General features: G+C 46.5%; 1 protein-coding gene across 7 annotated transcripts in view; it reads right to left on the reverse strand.

Annotated features, from left to right (window-relative positions):
- Window positions 1–4,730: 4,730 nt before the first annotated feature.
- Window positions 4,731–19,899, reverse strand: part of Tiam1 (TIAM Rac1 associated GEF 1) — a 349,838-nt gene continuing 334,669 nt past the window's right edge. For 6 of the 7 annotated variants that reach the window (XM_029470566.2, XM_029470562.2, XM_029470564.2 and 3 more), the window contains 6 exons: window positions 17,943–18,051; window positions 16,629–16,687; window positions 16,023–16,125; window positions 12,299–12,386; window positions 10,648–10,820; window positions 4,731–7,215 (listed from right to left, as the gene is read on the reverse strand). In XM_029470566.2, coding sequence (XP_029326426.1) covers window positions 6,746–7,215; window positions 10,648–10,820; window positions 12,299–12,386; window positions 16,023–16,125; window positions 16,629–16,687; window positions 17,943–18,051 — 1,002 coding nt within the window. In that variant the 3' untranslated portion in view covers window positions 4,731–6,745. The other variant, XM_029470567.2, reaches the window with a different exon arrangement.

Below are 19,899 nucleotides of genomic sequence, written 5' to 3' on the forward strand. Positions count from 1 at the left end.
GTGATTCCAGAAAAGGAGCCAATCATAACTAGGGAACGCCCTCACCTGACTGGCTGCAGGCAAGCCTGTGGCCCATTTTCTTGATTGACAGTTGATTGACACAGGAGGGGCTGTCTTAGGATTTTAGTGCTGTGAACAGATACCATGAAAGGCAACTCTTATAAGGACAACATTTAATTTGGGCTGGCTTACAGGTTCAGGGATTCAGTCCATTATCATCAAGGTTGGGAGCATGGCAGAATCTAGTCAGGCATGGTGCAGGAGGAGCTGAGAGTTCTACATCTTCATCTGGAGGCCGCTAGGAGAAGACTGACTCCTACATGGTTAGGAGGAGGGTCTTAAAGCCCACTCCCACAGTGACACACTTCTCCCAACAAGACCACACTTCCAAATAGTGCTAATCCCTGAGCCAAGTGCATTCAAACTACTACAAGGGCCCAGCCCACTGTGGGCAGTACCACTCGGGCTGGAGATCCCATGTGCTAAAAGAAAGCAGGCTAAGTGAGCCATAGAGAAGAAGCCAGTAAGCAACTCACCTTTACAGCCTCTGCATCAGTTCCTGCCTCCAGGTTCCTGCCCTGGATGATGGACTACAAGCTGTAAGCTGGGTCTCCTCCTTAGGTTGCTATAGGTCATGTTTTATCACAGTACTAAAAACTCTGAGACTGCCCTTCACTATTAATGTTTGTGGTGGTGTGATAGAAATGGACTCGAGTGTTGAATGCTTGGCCCACAAAGAGTGGCACTATTAGAAGGTGCAGCCTTGTTGGTGTAGGTGTAGCCATTTTGGAAGAAATGTGTCACGGTTGGGGTGGGCTTGGAGGTCTCCTATGCTCAAGCTACTCTCAGTGTGGCGGCACACAGTCTCCTTCTGCTGTCTGTGGATCAAGATGCAGAACTCTCAGCAACTCCTGCGTCATGCCTGCCTGGATGCTGCCATGCTTCCCTCCATGATGATAATGGACTGAATCTCTCAAACTGTAAGCCAATTAAATGTTTCTCTTTATAAGAGCTGCCTTGGTCATGGTGTCTCCTGACAGCAAGGTAACCCTAAGATAATGTTGTTGGCTTTCTCTGAGGCTCGTGAACAGACAAGATGTGGGAGAACCTCCAGAGTTGAGATTTAAGACTGTGGATAAAATGTCATCATTTAATTTCTCAGCACACCATGTCTTCATACCTGTTTGGTGTCTCAAAGGTCTTTGTTCCTAAGTGTGATCAAGGATGGTTGAGACGAACCTTGCTCTTTTTATCAAGCAGAAGGAAGATGGTGGTGAACAGAGAGTGCACTTAGGTTGCAAGCACTCTCCCAGGCAGATGGAGTTTACAAAAGAATCTCAACACCAGGGCCTGGCTTCCCCTGAAATGATCTGTCTCTGTGAACCACTGGAGAGAGATATTTTGGATCCAGGATCATTGCTCTTTGGGGTTTGGTTCACCTTTCTCCCATCAGTGGCCAAACATTGCCTGAGACTTGAAAGGTTCGTTGAAAACCCAGAACCCTGGTTTTCTACAAACACACCATTTTATGTGATGGCTTTTAATAAAAGGCATCAAAGATTTGTTTCAAGTGAACAGAACTTGTTCTCAACCCCGCTCCTACCTGGGCTTTTCCTCTGTCCACAAACCGAATGATACTATTCCTGGAGTCATGACCACATTGCTATCTGTCTGAGTTTAAGACTGAACTATGAACTATCTGCTGGAGCCAGAACTGGGTCCTAGGATGTCTCTGGTCCAGCTACTGAGTCTCAACTTTATATAAACTTTATCCTTAAAATGTCTACAGGATTCTTGGTTGTTTTATTTGATTCCGTTGGTTGGTTTGCAGTTTGGGGGGGGGGGGTTGTTTGTTTGTTTTTTATAGAGGGGGACTTTTTATTTTCCTTAAGTTATATTAGATCTTGGATAAAAAGTATACTAACCTTGTCTGGGATATAAACTTGATTTTACCACTATCATAAAAAAAACCCTCAATCTTCATTTAAATTTGGGGGCAAAACAAGAATCCGCATCATGACGGGAGACAGTCCAGAGGGGGAAAATGTATGGAGAATTAACTATTGTTATGTTCTTCATAGACTATTGGCTGGGCTTTCCCCAAAACAAAACAACAAAGCCCTGATGTGGGTGGGTGGAAGGAGGAAATCCTATCCAATCAAGCCTTTTTCTCCCAAAGAATGTAAATACGAGGTCAGGTAAGGAAGCCAGGCTCCCCTGGGGAAGACTCGAGGGTGAAGCACGGTTTTGGGCCACATGTAGGCTGATCATGGCTACCTGCAGTATAGAAAGGAACATGCTAGATGCTCCTTTCTTTCTCCCCAGAAACCAACCCCTCTTCTGACCTCATGGACACCGTTCACATACACACACACACGCACACACACACACACGCGCGCACACACACGTGGTGTGTGTGCATACATGAGATGGCGTGTGGTGCAGATGCCTTTCCAGCATCAAACCGTTCACCTTAGGCTCATTAGACATTAAGTTCAGGCTCATCAGATAAGAGAACGCCCGTGAACTGCACTGATTTGGGTTCAGTCACTCTGCCTGAAGTCAGGGCTTTGTATCCCTCTTGTGTGTGTGTTCATGGAGGGGCGGGTGCCTGTGGCGATGGTGGTGGTGACAGCGCCGCACGTCAACACCGCGTTCCTTCCTCAGCTCTTCCCTACCTTAACCCTTGAAACAGGGTCTCAAAGGACCTGGAAAACTCTGAGTCAGCTCGACGGACTGCCCAGTGAGTCCCAGCAGTCATCCTAGGTCAACCTCCCTAGTCATGAAATTACAGACAGATATTTTTAAAAAAAAATTATTTGTTGTATATGTATTGGTGTGAGGGTATCATATACTCTGGGACTGGATTTATAGGCAGTTGTGACCTGTCCCGTGGGTGCTGGGAATTGAACCCCGGTCCCTTTTCCAGCCTCAGGTGTGTACTCTTAAACCTGACGTTTTATGTGGGTTATGGAATTGAACCTCAAGTCATCATGCTTGAGAAGCGAGACACTTTTCCTACTGAGCCCCAGCCCAGCCCCCAGTTTTCTGCGTTTCTCTCATCATCCTGGGGCAGCCGATGCTATTGTTCCACAGATGCCTCTGCCTGAGCACAGACCTACAAGCAAGGATATGAGCTAGATAGACTAGGCGATCAGCAAGGAAAAAATTTACATGGAGTTCATGGGGAATGTGTGTGTGTGTTCACGGGTGTGTGCATTTGTGTGTGTATGTTTATGTGTGCAGCATGTGTGTGTGTGTGGGGGGGGGAGAGTGATGCCTGACCAGGTAAGGCTGTTCAAGACTCTGGACCTCTGACAGAGAACAGTGACCAATGACCACCTTTTGTCCCGGGTCTGTAGTAGCCTATGGCTGCAGGCCCTCATGACAGAATGCAGAGTTTCAAGCTGATTCACCCACACCTGAGTTCTGCACTGCACCTCAAGCACCCTTAGAAACCCCTCACAAACCCCTCAGCCTGCTCACATTGGGACAAGGCAAGAGACAGGAAAAAAAATTGGATTGTACCAACCATGGACTGAAAATTATTGTGAAGAACCCTGCAGCTGACTTAAATGCAGGCCCATTTCTCGTTTCTGCAACACTACCCAGTGGCTGTCCCATATGACATGTGTTCTATCAGGCATGGCCAGCATTGAGTGAGTGGGAGGTCCCTGTTGTATAAGCAAACATTGTATCATTTACCCTGGGTAAACGATACAGTGTCGCACGCACCCTCGGTTTTGGAATACACAGGTATACACAGGTTCTTAGTAAGCAATGAGTGTTTTGCATTTCTGTTTGTTTGTTTGAGACAATGTCTCACTACATAGCCCTGGATGCTCTGGCTCCCTGAGTAGACCAGGCTGGCCTCGAGCTGAGATCTACCTGCCTCTGCCTCTCGAGTGCTGGGATGAAAGATGTACACCCCCAGCTGCCTGGCCCTGTTTTTGATTTCTTATTCTCCAGATCTTTAGACCAGTATTTAAAAAAAAAATCATTATGGAGAATTTCATTCATATGTATAAGAAAATATGATCATATATACCAACTGCCCACACAACCCACTCAACACATCTTGTCCCAACTTCATGTCTTTTCTTTTAAAATAACATACTTAAGCACAGTAGTACTGGCCACCTTAGGCCAGGATGCTTAATATTATTTATATTTTGGTTACAAGTTCAAGCTTTGCCAGAGCATCTTCCCTGGAAGATCACAATAGCTACTTCAATTTTCTTACATTGGGAGGCAGGGCCTCGCTCTGCAGCGGGTCTCACTAGCTATACATCCCTGGCCAGCCTCAAACATGTACTCAGCTTCTGACTGCTTCCTGAGTGCTGAGGTTACAGACAGGTGCCTCCATGTCTGTTCCCCCACCACACCACACACACACACACCACAGCCACCAAAATGGCTCACCAGGTAACAAGCATTGCTACTGCACCTAACTAAGTGCAGTATCTGGGGTTACATGGTGTGACAAGAAAGAATCATTTCTGTAGGCTATCCCTCTAACCTCCACAGGCACACTATGGCATGCATGCATGCATATATGCATGCATGTGTGTGTGTGTGTGTGAGTGCAAGCACACTTGTATACACACACACACACACACACACACACACACACACACAATCACGGGAATTTTCTCTCCTGGACTTGCTCTCTCCCGCACTTAGCTCTTCCACCCTCTATCAAAAAAGGCGCAGGGAAGTCGAAGCCCTTTTCAGTACTTTTATTGTTGGACAGGCATTTACAACGTTCCATTCATAGACCTAAAAACATAAAAATAGACCTTCTTTCAGCTTATAAAAGAAATATATAAGAACTTTTGACATAGACACATCATGACCGTATATACAAGAGACAATGGCACCCTCTCTAAGCACCAGACTTTCCAGTATTTTTTTTTTCCGATGGACGTGTTGCAGGGAGACCAGAAAATGTGACTATCCGACACCTCTGCTTCAGTTTCCCATCCGGCCGCAATCGACCCCGAGATGTTACGAACAGTGCAGTGGTACAAAGGGCATAGAAACCACTCTAGAGCTTCTTAAGAAAAGCAGAAGGTAAAAACTTTAATAGAATAAAACTTTCAAAAGATCAAGCTCAAAGCCCTGGAAACCCGAAAGGGGGGGGGGCGGCGGGGGGTAAGAGGTCAGGAAAGCAGGAAAGCAAGCCAGGGTGGGGGAAGGCTTTAGAGCATGGTGTTCTGAACTCTCTATCTGGAAATATAAAGTCATAACTGATTCTTATAAAATATAATTGCTAAAGCTACTATAAAATTCAGGTCTTTAAAGTACCTACCGATGTATCAAACACCAAATAGATATATAGATATATAGATATATAGATATTTTTTTATTTCCAAAAACAAAGTTTTCATATTATTTAAACCCTTCTTAAGGAATGGACATTGTGAAATGGGGAGGAGGAGGGGGGGGAACAAAAAGCTATAAACCTTTTTTTTTTTTTTTTAAATGAAAGTGCTAGAATGGGTTTTGCTCTTCCTGTCTGGACATCCATTTAGAAGGTTAGGCCCCGTAGCGAGTTTACCCTGTCTCACTGGCATGGAAGAAAATATTAACCGCAAAGGACGTCTCTGAAGAGGTTCTAAGATTCTGCCGTGGACTCTCAGGGAAGGAGAGGTCATCTGTGGATGAAGATGCAAGTTTGATGGGAAAACCAATGATTGCCATGGCAACCCCATGAGGAGGCTCCCCTCCCCCACCATGAACAACAGACACACACACACACACTGCCCCATTTCCTGTCCCTGTAATCCAACCAAACTCCCATCTCAAATATAGATTCATACATTAAAAAAAAAATTCTGTTTCTCAGAAAAGTTTATTCTTAGCATGAGCTTCTTGTTGGCCGTTTGTGTATAAATATAAAGTCATCGTGCCCCGCTTGCTCTGCAAAAGGTTATATCCTCATTTTCAGACTGAGTTACACCTAACACTGTAAAATTCTCATCTATTTGTGCCCCTGCATCTCAAGGAAAATACAAAAAAATAGTGTTTCTTTTTTTCTTCTCTCTCCCTCTAAGTGATAAATTTGGATCTCTTTTCCAAGAGTTTGGCATCTTTATAATTCTCTGCAAAACTAGAGCTTCCAGACACTGACACAGAGTAAGACCAGCTATAGACATGAACAGAAGAAAGGAAAAAAAAAGAATAAAGGCTCATCATACAGAGACGACCACCCTTTCCTCACACATTCTTAAGATACACAGATATTCTCGGACGCTGAAGAGGGAAGGAGTCAGAACACTGCACGCTGTACAGGTGTTTCCATCTGTTCCGTTTCTCTATGTGTGTTTGAAGGTGGTGGTTCCTCAGCTTCGAGACTGGATTCAGAGAGGTGGAGCTGGGACAATCTGTGCACACCGTCCTGTCCCTGTTTTGACTGCTGTGGTGGGGACGGTTTGACTTCTAGCGCTATCGATTCTTCGTTTTAAATCTTCAGGCCCCGATGAATTGAGAATAAATAAAAGAAAGCCCTTGGCACAGAGGAAAGGACTCAAGCTTGTCTGGGATTCTGAACGATTCTCTCTGATGTCATTAAGAATGATGAAGGTGGGTGGCTACATGGCTTCAGACCCGAGTCAGCTGCCAAAATCTGTGTGCAAGAGTGCGACCTAAGGGGACATTCTCGTGGACAGCACAGGAGGGTGGGCGGAGTGAGGGTGGGGCCGGCATCATATCTACACACATATTCTCTAAAGGGACAAGGAAGTCATATCTCCGTGTTCAGTTTCCTGGAGGGGGCAAAGTCTTCGCGCCTGACCCAAATGACTTCCTCGCTCGCACTCTCCAGGCCCCCATTGATGCCCGACAGGGCCGCTTGCTTCTTGAGCTGTGTCATGCGGGAGGCGTGGCTATCGAGGGTTCTCCGGCCTCTGGCCCGCTGACTGATGGAGGCAGCCTGAAGCTGCTCCTGCAGGTCTCTGTCCACTGAGGCGCCCTTCAGGGACTCACAGAATTCGTCATCGTCACTGAGGATGTCTGTCTCCTTGATGTCATCCTGCTCCTCGTACTGAGCAAGATCGAACTGTTCCTCTACCCATCGGTCAGTGTCCCCACCACCGGGGGGCTGCTGGGGCTCTTTCTCCGGGCTGCTGGCTGAGATGGCGTCTGAATCAATGGTAAACCTGTTTCGGGCCAGTCGCCGCCTCCTCCTCCCAAGAGACTTGCTTGGGGCAGACACTGCACACACACACAAAAATATAAAAATAAACCCCCACATGCTTTACTGTGAGATGAAAATCCAGCAAGCAAAGAAAAGAAGCATAAAAGGTGAATGGGGCTTCAGGAGTTTGGGGTCTACCCCTTACCATCCCAGTGTTGTCTACTTTGCTCAGATGTCTGAAGGGATCTTCAGATCTAAGGATGGGCCCAGAGACTGTAAGGAGTGAGGGTCTAAACACTAGAGGCTCTGGGTTATGGAGAAGGAAATAATCTACTTTAACCCGTGCACCCACAAGACAGGAAACACAGATGTCTACTGTTCTCAGCATTGGGCCAGAGACTGTCCTCAACACTACTGTGCCCATGGCACAGTGCTAGAGAGCTTACCAGGGTTATCCGAGGGTCACTTAGCCAGGAGAGAGGTGTTTGATAAGCCTGAGAGAAGCCTTCAGGGGTTGTGCTGGGAAGGCATTGCTGTGCTCTCTGGAGCACTGTGCTGGGGACAGTGCTCCCCAGGGACGTAAACACCCACAGTTAGATTGAGGGCATCACATTCCTGGAGACTGGATGTCAGTTGTCAGAGACACTGCCCTTCCAGTCCACTCTTTGCACCCTTTCTGATAAGGTCCAACATGAACTCTGAGGCTAAGCAGAGTCATAGTCCTAACTAACTCCAAGCTGTGAATCGCCAACTCTTCTACAGTGCAATTAAAACTACAGTGTGCCTGAGTGGCCTAAGAGATCAGTAACAGATGCCACTCTAGCACTGAGAAACAGTGCGCCACAGAAAGTTACTCCAAGGTAAAATATTGGGGTTTATTAATTTACTCCACTGCCCTCCAGGAAGCCAGAATTACTAAAGGCAAGCAAACAAATAGAGATTCCAATCAAGCAAGCAACGAATGCTCCCACCACTCGCCATACGTACGCACGCACGCACGCACGCACGCAAGAACGCACGCACGCAATGGCTCTGGTGGAAACAATGCCACTTCTCCCTGGAGGCCGAAGTGACTGTTGCATCGGACACCCTGAGGTGAAATGCAACACAGGCTTTTTCCATGGAGGGAGCAACGCACACACCAGTCAGGAGCAGCTGTCCTGGAACCCAAGTCTCAAAAGCAGCGAGGCTGCTTCAGAACTGCCAGGAGACACCTACTGTCCAGGTTCTGAGTGTCCCATTATCTCCACACACAGAACAGACTGGCACCGCACTTGTTTAAAGATGGGAATAGAAAGAAACTCCAGGCAACATGGGAGGAAATGGAAAGCTACTTCTCCGCTGGGAGAAGGCACAAACGTGTCGTCTTCACTTTGAGCCTAACCCCACTGCAGTCCAACCTTGTTCTACTCAATCGCTACATCTGAATGACATCAGTTCACTACTGGTCTACTGGAAACGTGAGCATGGCCTTCATGGTGGGATTTAGGGGCCAAGTGCAGTCATGCTGCTGCTCTGAAACGTGCCAAGGTAAGATGGTGCACGCAGATGGCAGATGGGTGGGCAACAGTGAAAATAGAGCAAAATACTAATTATGGAATATAGATATAGGGATAGATTCTTTTAGCTGCTCCATAAGCCTCAGATTTTCCATAAAAAGATTATAGACTATGAGAAATTTTAGGTCGGTTATTGGCCGAAGTAATCCCACTTTAGAGTAAGTATGGAGGCGGGGTATTTGTCTTTACGCTCTCCAGACTGCACACGGGTCTTGAGAAATGCAGAGTGTGTTGTGATTGTCTGCCTTTTATGAAAAGGCCATTTAATAAGCTAGATGGCATTAGTGGGTCTCTCTCCGTCTCAGAGAGGCAGTCTTTGACTGATCCACTGGCGCTCCATTTTGGAAATTGTGGAACACACATACTCCAATGGTAGTGAGTTACGTCAAAGGCAGGGTGGATAGAAACAATTTTCAGCCAAAAAATGAGCCCTCTGGCAGGAAAACAAACAAAGAAATATGCTTTCAGTTGTACAAATCCAACAGGCTGTCATGTTGAGGCTTTCTCTTGGCATTTGTAATGGTTTATAGCAGGTAATGAGTTTGTTTGTTTTTTATTTCTAAGATCATCTCAGGAGAAAAACTTTGCTACCTCCTATGGACAAAATGTGAGTGCATATGTGTTTTGGATTTGTTTTGTTTTGTTTTATGTAAATGCACTTTTGAATTTAGGTTCCTAAGTTAACAGCAAGAGCCACTGGTAGTTAGGGTCCCTGAGATTGGTGCATATTTCCCAATTAAACACCCCTCAGCAAACAAGAGGAGCACAAAAAATACTTCAACAAATTTCTCTCTTGCCATGAAACAACAGCCTGTTTTTACAGAGTACTCCCTGAGAGGCCGTGGGCATGGATGTATGCATGACTCTCAGGCTGTTTGGAGAACCTTGCAGTTTTGGGGTCTGGGATTCTGGGTTCTAGGTTTTCAATCAGCATATCAACTGAATGGAGAACAGACTTCAGGTAGCCTCCACCGACATCCATTAGTCAATCTCAAGGTACCTAAGATTGTAACAGGCCGAGTCAGGGTTGGTAGGTTATGCCTATGACGTCACAGCTCTTCCTGCATCTCTGCAACACGACTGAGGACTGGTGGGGAGGTGACTGTGTCAAAAGTAGAAATCGGTTTGTTTGTTTGTTTGCCTGCGTGTAAAGGAAATTTATTCTACTGGACTCCTTCCTGAAAAATTCTGGGCTGCATCTTAGGAGGGCAAGGATGTGGATGGCTCTCTGTAAGTCCAGCATTGGGAAAATACCACTCTTCTGGCCTTGCTCTATTGCCATCTGCACATGGTGGCAATGGTGTTCCTCCTCCTTTGCTCCAGAGACATGGGACAAGTGCTCCAAGGGAATTTACTGGGAACCAGTTAAACTCCACTTTCTTCTTTCCCAGTAGCAGCTGAAACCTTCCCTAAACTAACCCAGAGGCTGAAACTAAAGTTACAGGCACGAAGTGAGGGTCAACTTCTGCAGCATCAACTGGCCTACCATGCCAGAGCACGTCCGCATCCTCACTGAGAACGGGCTGTGTCTTCCGCTAGACTGGGAAGTCACGGTGTTCTCAGTAGAGGGGGCTATGACCTTGCTGACCTCAACTCACTGCTTTCTACTGAACAAAGCTGGCTGCCATGCCAAGCAGTGACTCTCATTCCACAAGCAGGCTAAGAGAACCCCTTCCAAAAGAGGATGCATTGGGTTGGCCAATGAGAGAGGAGCATACCAGCCAAAGGGGAGGCAGCGAGGGAAGGCTGAGGTAAGGGAAGAACCGCAAGCAAAGGGAAGGTTCCCCAGAACCCATCAGGAAGGAGACAAGGCATGAGCCTCACACCACAGAAGAAGACCCTACTTACATCAGCCCCCCACCCCCAAGACCATGCCTAACTCCTGCCCCCTGGAGACCTACAGTGGAGCTGGGGTGACAGGGATCTTGTAGGTCTGAATCCCCACAGTACCTGCCCTGCTCATGGCTGGCCTGGCGCCTTTAAGCGCACATAATCTCTTGCCTCCAAAGGGGACATACTGCTGGGCTGAGGGAAGGCTTTCCGTTTTGAGGAGCTGTCTTCTGTGTTTATCTCGCAGGATCGAATGTACAGACTTCAGAAAGTCCTTTCTGCTCTCTGGGGAACTACGAAAAGAAGATTTACACGCGTTAGGGAGCCAGGACTCCACAGAGGGAACTTATCAATGTCGTCGGGTGCAGCTAAATAAACATCTGCAAGGGCGAAGGGGAAAGAGGCTACGGACCCCTATTTCCATGCTCAGCTGCCTCCTCGTGGCAGAGGTAAAACATGCAATCCCTTCACGGTTTGCAAATCATCCTCTAGAGCCATATTAGGACAGAGTCCCACCAATAATGAATAGATAAACGATGAACTTGTTGGATACCAAGAGGTTGCCGGAATCCTGCTCTTGACACTTAAGTCTCGGTCTTACATACTTGCTGTAGAATGATATTAAGGAGATAATGGGCCGCAAGACTGTCACCTTGGCAGCCCTCCCAGTGAGCTTGCTCTTTCTTGCCGGGTCCTGATGCACACATTAAGTACCAAGGATAGATTCCTAAAAACTGTGCTTAAGACCTGTGAAACAGTCCCAATTCTCATGGCAGAAAAGTATCTTCTAGGTGAGAGTTATTTTTCTTTAAGTTCAACATTTGTGTGCATATATATGTGTATCCATGTGGTGCACTCGTGCGCACACGAGTGACAGTTTTCTGGAGATCAGCCCCAAGCACCACGCCGCCCCATCCCTGCCACCGCCGCTGCCCAGAGATGATATGGCAAACATGTCTCGTGGGCTGTGGCCCATCTGAATGCAGAGATTGAACATAGTCAATGCATTTTCTGTAATGCTCTGGGCAGAGCATCCTCTTGTCAGTCTTGGCTGCCCCTCAAGCTAAGGAAGCAATGAATCTGAGGTACATTGCGCCCTTAATGTTTGATAAATGTATCTTCTTATTATATTAGCAATAACATTAAAAATATTATGAGTGATGACAATGGTATGAATTCTGTTATCACTGCAGGCAGTGTGTAGCATATTAGTACTGTACGTGAAGAACTAGATGAATATTGAGTTAATCACTGAATGCACACGACTAATTAAAGATGGGTCATATTTCAAGCCCAACAGGATGGCATACGCTATTCTAGAGGAAGAGACAGAAAGAGAAGGAGGCAGAAGCACGGGAGGAAGGAAGGAGAGGGGACAATCAATATCAACAATTTAGGAGTCCCTCAACATGTCCCTGTGATCACAGCGGTCAGTGTCCCTGTGCTGGATCTTTAAAGCTTAGGAATGCTGGTAAGACCTTCCGCCCCTATTCCCTCTCACAGCAGACTCTCAGAGTTCGAAGCCAAGTACCAGACAAAACTCCCCGAGGGAACCTTACAGCTCGCCCTGCTCTACAAAAAGAGTGCCCGCTTCCTTTCAGAAAGCGAATAAGCAAACCAGGTTCCCATCTGCATTCCTAATGAAAGTAGTTTTAATTTACACAGCTGCAGTTCATTGGCAAGTATTAACTTCTCTGAGAGGAGGCATGGGCTCATCTGCAGAGACAGAAAAGAAGGTCCCGCCCCAGGGACTTCCCAGAGCCCGGTTCACCTGCAGCAGAGGTGGAAAACCCGCTCGGGCCTCCCTTCTGACTCTGATTTCACGTGGACAATTTCGCATACCGCATTCGCCTCTGCATCTGGAAATAAATTAAAATGTCAGGTTAGGCATATTTTAGCAGACTTACTTATATTTTTTTTAACAGAGGAATTTTTCATGCTTGGTGTCTGCTTAAGACAGTGCAAAGCAACTTGAGACCAAAGTCACTTCACCTCCACCCTGAGCTAAAGAGACAGACGGACGCTACAAGCTCAGTGTGTGCTGTGAAGAACAGAACAGAAGGCTGGATAGAGGGGGAAGTGGTTAAGAGACTGAGGGGCTTACAGAACATGCACATGCTCTCTCTCTCTCTCTCTCTCACACACACACACACACACACACACACAGGCACACACACGCATGAGCATGCATGAGTGCGCACACACACAGATCTTAATACAACACCATGAAGATCTCGCAGATGCGCCACACTGAGGAAAGCCACCCTGCTCTCCAGCCTCGTTGGCTGAACTAGTTCAGGTAGGCGCTAAGTTCTTTGGGGCCAATGGTTCCTCGGAGCCCAGTGCGCACCTTCCCCAGGACAGGGCACAGGGAGGCCAGCACTGGCTTATGTTTTGGAGTCCTCTCTTTATTTGACCACAGCTAACGCCCAAACAGGTTACCTGGGTGACTTAAAACAGGCTTCTCTAGCCTAGTACGTACGGCTGTCCTCTGAGAGGCTCTGCCAGCAGCTGACTGAGACAGATGCAGATACTCACAGCCAACCACTGGACTAAGGTCGGGGACGCCATGGAAGAGTTAGAGGGAGGATTGAAGGAGCTGAAGGGGATGGCGACCCCATAGGAAGAATAACACTAAGCTAGAGAAAGTACCCAAGGAGCTAAAGGGATCTGCAACCCTATTGTTGGAACAACATGATGTACTAACCAGAACCCCGGAGCTCTTGTCTCTAGCTGCATATGTATTGAAAGATGGCCTAGTCGGCCATCAATGGAAAGAGAGGCCCATTGGACTTGCAAACTTTATATGCCCCAATATAGGGGAATGCCAGGGCCAAAAGAATGGGAATGGGTGGGTAGGGAAGTGGGGGGCGCTATGGGGGACTTTTGGGATAGTATTGGAAATGTAATTGAGGAAAATATGTAATAAAAATAAAAAAATAAAAAAAAAAAAAGAATAACACTATCAAGTAATCTGGACTCCCCTAAGAGTTCCCAGAGACTAGGCTTAGGGGCCATGGACCAGCCAAGAGCATACGTGGGCTGGTCCATGGCCCCTGGCACATTTGTAGCAGAGGACAGCCTTGTCTGGCTTCAGTGGGAGAAGATGCGCCTAATCCTGATAGACTTGATAGCCCAGGGAAGGGGAATGGAGGGGGTGGAGGGGGAGATGGTGAGGAGAGAGCACCCTCTCAGAGGCAAAGGGGAGGGAGATGGGATGAAGAACTCTTGGAGGAGGGACCGGGTCGGGGGCAACATTTGGAATGTAAATAAATAAAACAGTTGAAAAACAAAACAAAACATTCCTGTCATAGCCTTCCCAAGTTGTCCACTAAACAAGAGCAGAGCTGTGCATTAAGTGAAGCTGCTGCTCTCTGGATTCTTTTAAACTATCTGTTAACATTCACGGATTTACTGTGAGCAGGCACGCGTGTGCCTGCAAGGGAAAGCTGGGGAACACTTGTGAGCCTGTTTTCTTCTTCCACCACAGGCTCCTGGAGATGAAACTCGGGTCGTCGGGGTTGGCGGCAAGCGCCTTTACCCACAGAGCCAGCTACTGTTGGCTGGGCTCACGGGTGTGGAACCCATGGAAACAGAGGGCCAGCTCCGAGGACTGAAGCTATGTCATGCCAACAACCCAACATTGTGTTAAGTGGTGGTTAAAGGGTCTGTGGAGGGAAAGGTTCGCTGCAGACACTTCGGGGCTCCACACCTGTAGGCTCTGACTTCCCCAGTGGTTCAGAATCCTCCCCTCTGGCTACATCACCTAACTATCTGCCAAACTTCCCCAAACTCAGACAAAAATCTAGAAACTTCAAGTACTGACTCTTGAATCCACTGGAATGTACCCCATAATGTAGCATTGTGACCAGCCTTTATAACTCAGCTAAAATATGCTTTTATCTGCAAGGCTTTAAATTTGATTTGAATGAAAGGCAGAGGTTGGGAGGACGAAATGTCATTACTACAAAGGCTCCTTTGTCTTCAGAATGTGAAGTTATGTCCTTAACCAAGGCAAAATTCCTGCCTAAGAAGCCCACCGCCTGCCACAGAAATCAACCTCCATTTATAAACCTGGTCTGAGGAAATACGATCAGGTAACATAAGCCGATTAACTTTAGGATTAACTTTAAGACGATGGCATTAAAAGACATCAGGGGCTAGAGAGGTGGCTCATTGGTTAAAAGACTCCCTCTCTCAGGGGACCTGGCTTCACTTCCCAGCACCCAAATGGCCGCTAACAAGTGTTATTCCGGGGGTCTGGCTCCCTCTTCTGGCTTTTTCAGGAACTGCACGCATATGGCACATAGCATACCAGCAAACAAAACTCTAATACACATATAACAATTTTAAAAGAGACAGCACTAGCATTTAAGTGTCTAAACCTCAAAATACTACACAGCAGCAACAGACCTACGACCCCAAAGCACCTGCCAATTTACCTGTAAATCAAGTTTGCAATCCCCTACAACAATTCTAAAGAAAATCCCATACACCTACTCTGCTTGCTCGCTTAATCGGCTCATTCATTCATTCATTCATTCACTAGTTAATGAAGCTGTTTAAAAGGAGGCAGTGTAGTGAATACTCTAGCATAGAGATGGGAGCTCGCAGCCCCTACCCCTAGCTGAGCAGCTATTGAGAGTCCAGCTTCTAAGAGGACAGTTGGTTTTCTTTAAGGGTGTGGCCACCATGTTCCATTAGATGTCTCCACACTCCTGAGTACAGACGTAGCACAAATTGGACTTGGTGGGCTACCGATTAAGAAGAAAAAGTGCGGAGGTTGGGAAGGGGTAGTGGTGGGGGAAAATCTGGGAGGAGTTGGGGAAGAGTGAATATGATCAAAATATACTATATTAAGGTTTTAAGGAATGAAAAAAGGGGGCCGGAGATGGCTCAGTAGTTAGTGCATATATATGTGTAGGTAGATAGATAGACAGACAGACAGACACACATATGTATATGGGTAGAATATGTGCATGTGTGCGTGCATATGTGTATGCATCTGTGTGTATATGCGTGTGTGTATGTATGTGTATGTGTATGTGTGTGTGTGTGTGTGTGTGTGTGTCTGTGTGTTAATATGAGGCAATGGAGATGGAGGGAAGAATTAACTTAAGCATAGAAGATAAGAGGTAGGAGGACAGACCAGGAATGAATATAGACATAACTCACACATGGGTAAGAAATGGGAACCCAGGCCCAGAGAGATGACTTAGCAGGCAAAGGTGCCAAGCATGGTGGCCTAAGTGTGAACTCTGAGTCCTGCATGATGGGGGAGAAGCAGCTGCTGCAAGCTGTCCTCTTACCTCCCCAGGAAGTGACATAACACATGCATGCATATACAAACATATGTAGCTTTTTAATATAAAAGAGGAGGAAGAGGAGGAGAGGAAGAAGAAGATGATGAGAAAGGAGGAGAGGAGGAGGAACGGAAGGAGGAAGAGAAAGAGAAGGAGAAGAAAAATGGAAACCTGGCAGACGCCAGTGCTTACCTGCACTGGGCAGAGCTCGGACCTGCAAAGCTTCGGTAGGGATCATGTGGCGAAACCGGAAAGGGTCCCACTCCTCGTAGATTGACAGCCTGTGAGAGCCAACCTGCGGGAGAGCAGCAGAATGTTGTTCCAAGGGCAAGGTCATCTCCCTGAACCAGCTTCCCACTCTGCACATCAGTGACAGACTTGGGGACCTCAGAGCCAGCCACAGCAACATCACGTCAGCCTCATACCCTTCCGCTCCCTGGCAGATTCCAGAGGCTGCGTGACCAATATGATGCTGTGCAAACAGCCTTGCCAATTAAACGCAGAGAAGAGAGTCAGGGAAAGAGACAACAAAAAGAAAATAAACCTCATACAAGAAGGAGAGAGACAGACAGACAGACAGACAGACAGACAGGCAAAAGTCGTTCTGGCCACGGGGAGGCTCAGTATGTATCTGCTCATGTGCTCCACACAGGAAGGAAGCAGGCAGACTGGGGTCCCCTCCAGAGAACTTAGGGACACTCATAGAGGAAATGGGAGGCTTTTTGCCGATGATAAGGGTAGAACTAGACCAGCAGATGGGGACACTTGGAAAATACGGGACGAAGGGAGAACACTTACAAGTTTCTTCTTCTGCTTGGAACCGTCTTTATACACAAGGACCACGGCCGTTTTGAAGACTGCAAGGGAGAAACAGGAGGGGCCGTTACAGAAGAGCGCAGGCTGCCCCGCTTGACTGCGGTAACTCACGGCAATTGAGTTTCTACTGTATTTTAGCTTTACTGTTTTAAGGTTTAAACTTAGCTGTGCTCACTGTAGTAGCTGAAGGACTAGTGCAATGCCTCTAATAACTGCTTAAGTGATTTATATTTATGCGAATTAAGCCCCCCCCCCCCACTCTCTCTATATCTAACACACACGGTATTTATAACTCAGGAACTAGAATTCACCTTTTTGGCCTAATTCCTTAATGAGAGTTAAGTAGCTCTAAGTGGGAGGGGTCAATAAACATTAGTATTTAACACTGCTTTGAATATGACTGGGCAGGTCCGTCTGGGAATACATCAGGGAAGGAAGAACATTCAGTGAGAAAAAAAAAAAAAAAAAGCAGTAAGCACTGCCCCTTCCCAAGCCAAAAACACCAGGCCAGGGGAGGGCGGCGCCTGCTAGATTTCCTAGCCTGAGCCTTCTAGGGAAGAATAGGGACAAAAAGCACTCACTATAAAACAGCAGCAGGGGCTGCTAAGCACTTGGTGCTCAGGAACAGCCCCCAAGAGGCCATATTCACACTCACAAGCCACGAGCCGCAGCTCCTGAACTAGGCAGTCTCCCAGTGTGCGAGTTTAGGTTTTCTCCCTCAGAAAACATGAGGGTGAGATTCTCCTATCTGACCTCCACCTGACCTCCCTAAAATAGATTATCAACGTAAATGACCAATATGTCTACTCCCACTAGCATTAATAACACGATTGAGAGCTCCCTGGTAACCCAGGAAGACACCACAATAGTTCAGTTGAGAAATGGCCTCCTAAGTAGAGCAGAGCTGAGCCACGGAGGAGATGAAGGGCCAGGTTCTGAGCTCTTGGAAACAGTTTACTCTTAATCCTTCATTCGGCTTTTCTTCGTTTACTACCAGTTCATTATTTTGTAAGGACACATGGACAAGCAGGTAAAATTAATTTTTAAAATAAGATGTTAAAAAAAATTAATCACTCCCCAGATTGTATGTGCAGAGCCACGCCCACACACGAAGCTGAGTGGCTACCATTGAACCCGTTTATCGAGAAGGTTTAATTTATATTCATTTGTATTTATTTGGAGCAGCAGACTATAATTAGCTTCATTATAATAAAACATCCCTCGGAAAGGGAATATTCTTGTTTGGAAAACCGAGTCAGCTGTTTCCCATCCCCAGCGCCCCCTTCTGACACATACCGAAGGCTGCCAATTCTGGCTCCTTTTTCCACTTTCCCAGTGAGGCGGGTGGGTTCAGCCAGATGACGTTGGTGTGCAAGAGCAGGTCACCCATGCTCAGATCTGCAACCTGCAAACCAGAGGCGGGCAAGCTTACTCTTGGTGTCAGCCATATGTAGGTCTGCATGTGGTTTTACAATAGGGGAGGAGGTCACTGTCAAATATAGTTCATGAAAATATTGCTCCTAAAAACGCTTGCTTAGTATGCACTTAAATACACTAGATAGCTTTATTTGGCATTTCTACAATGTGTGTGTGTGTGTGTGTGTGTGAACCAAAGCTTCATGTTGTGTTATAGACAGATGGCTTTGACTTACCATAGTTTTAGCTAATGTTTTAACTTGCAGTGAGTTTGTCCAGTAATTAAATATATTTTTTGATTTAGACATTTCTATCTGAACATAGGCTTACCAGGATATAGTCACACTTAAATTTAGAAACACCCCATACAGCATTCATTCATTAATATACATGAAGAAAAAAAGTTCTAATTTTTCCTTTGTTCTATATTTATCTATCAAAATATCAGGAATGAGATGACAAAGGGGGATAAGCCAGGGTTCACAGTCTACATAGTTAAAACTTTTATATTCAATGAAGACAGTTTCTTAAGGAGAATGTATGACAGACGCCCCACCGGAACACCCAGAGTCACAGAAGTGAGTTCAGTCCTCAGCGAGAGGTAGAATTATCTGGCTTCCCTTTTCCAATTCATTTTAAAGAAACCCGTACTTCACTTTAGAACCGGGAAAGTAGAACCAGAAATCTGGAGGTTTCTTGCCACACATGTGAAACGGACAATGACCTCCTCAGAGACCATGTGGTCAGACTCCAATCGGGCGCTTCTCACGATCAAGTGCTAAACAGACTCAGACCAGGGGTTTTGTTTTAGACCTAAGCGGCCAGTGGTAGCCTTGTGCTCATCCAACAACCGTGGCTCTCTCAGTTGCCAGGGGTCAGCAGCCGATGAACATTCAATGAAAGACAGGTCCCCTCAAAGAGACAGCCATACACTTTAAACTGCAAACTGTTCCAAACACTGTGCCGCGATGCACACCATCCCTGTCCATCCTTCCTGAGACTTGAACCATGCTGCGGTCCAGATTTGCCACCTGCCCATGTGGCAGCTAACAGTCACCTTGAATATCAAATTAACTGCTACAGTTTCACAATACTCAGTTTATTCAAAGCCTTCAAACTGCGATGCTACCAATTTAGATATAAAGAGCCAATGTGCTTCCTTCCCATTCAAAAGGCAAAAAAATTCAACTCAGGGAGAAAAATCATAGCTCAGCTGCCCAGGAAACCATGAAGAAAGAAACAAAACCTCACACTGGTTTGGTTGTCATGTCCAACAGCAAAGGTGTGGCCACCACGTGCGGTGAGTGACCAGCTGTGACAAAAGGGAGTTTGGAGAGAACGTAAGACAGGGACCTAGAGCGGGAACTGAAAGAGAAGCCATGGAGGAGTGCTCCTTACTGGCTTGTCCAGCATGTTTTCTTATAGAACTCAGGACCACCCGCCCAGAAATGGTAGGTACTATTTTGCTGAAGACCGGACCCTGTCACATCAATGATTAATCAAGAGAATGCCCTCAGATTTGCGATTTGCCTACTGGCAATCTGTTGGGCATTTTATCAACCAAAGTCCCTCTTCCCAAATAAGTTTACTTATGTCCAATTAAAAAAAAACTAGTGCTCCCCTTTCCCCAGTCAGGTGCTCTCGGCAACGAGATTATAGGTAAGGGAATCAACTGGGGTCTAGGTAAGCTTCTCCCAAAACTCCATGATCTTTCCGACGTGTAAGTGCTATAGACCACTTAAGTTCCTCAGAGACACCTCTTCAGGCAGCCACCGGCTGATCACTCAACTCAATTCTTTGGGTCTGTAAAAATTAAGTCCCATTCTCTCCTTCTTAA

Source organism: Mus caroli, unplaced genomic scaffold (genome assembly GCF_978045245.1).
Source record: "Mus caroli unplaced genomic scaffold, Mus_caroli_1 scaffold_17, whole genome shotgun sequence".
Classification (NCBI taxonomy): Eukaryota; Metazoa; Chordata; class Mammalia; order Rodentia; family Muridae; genus Mus; species Mus caroli.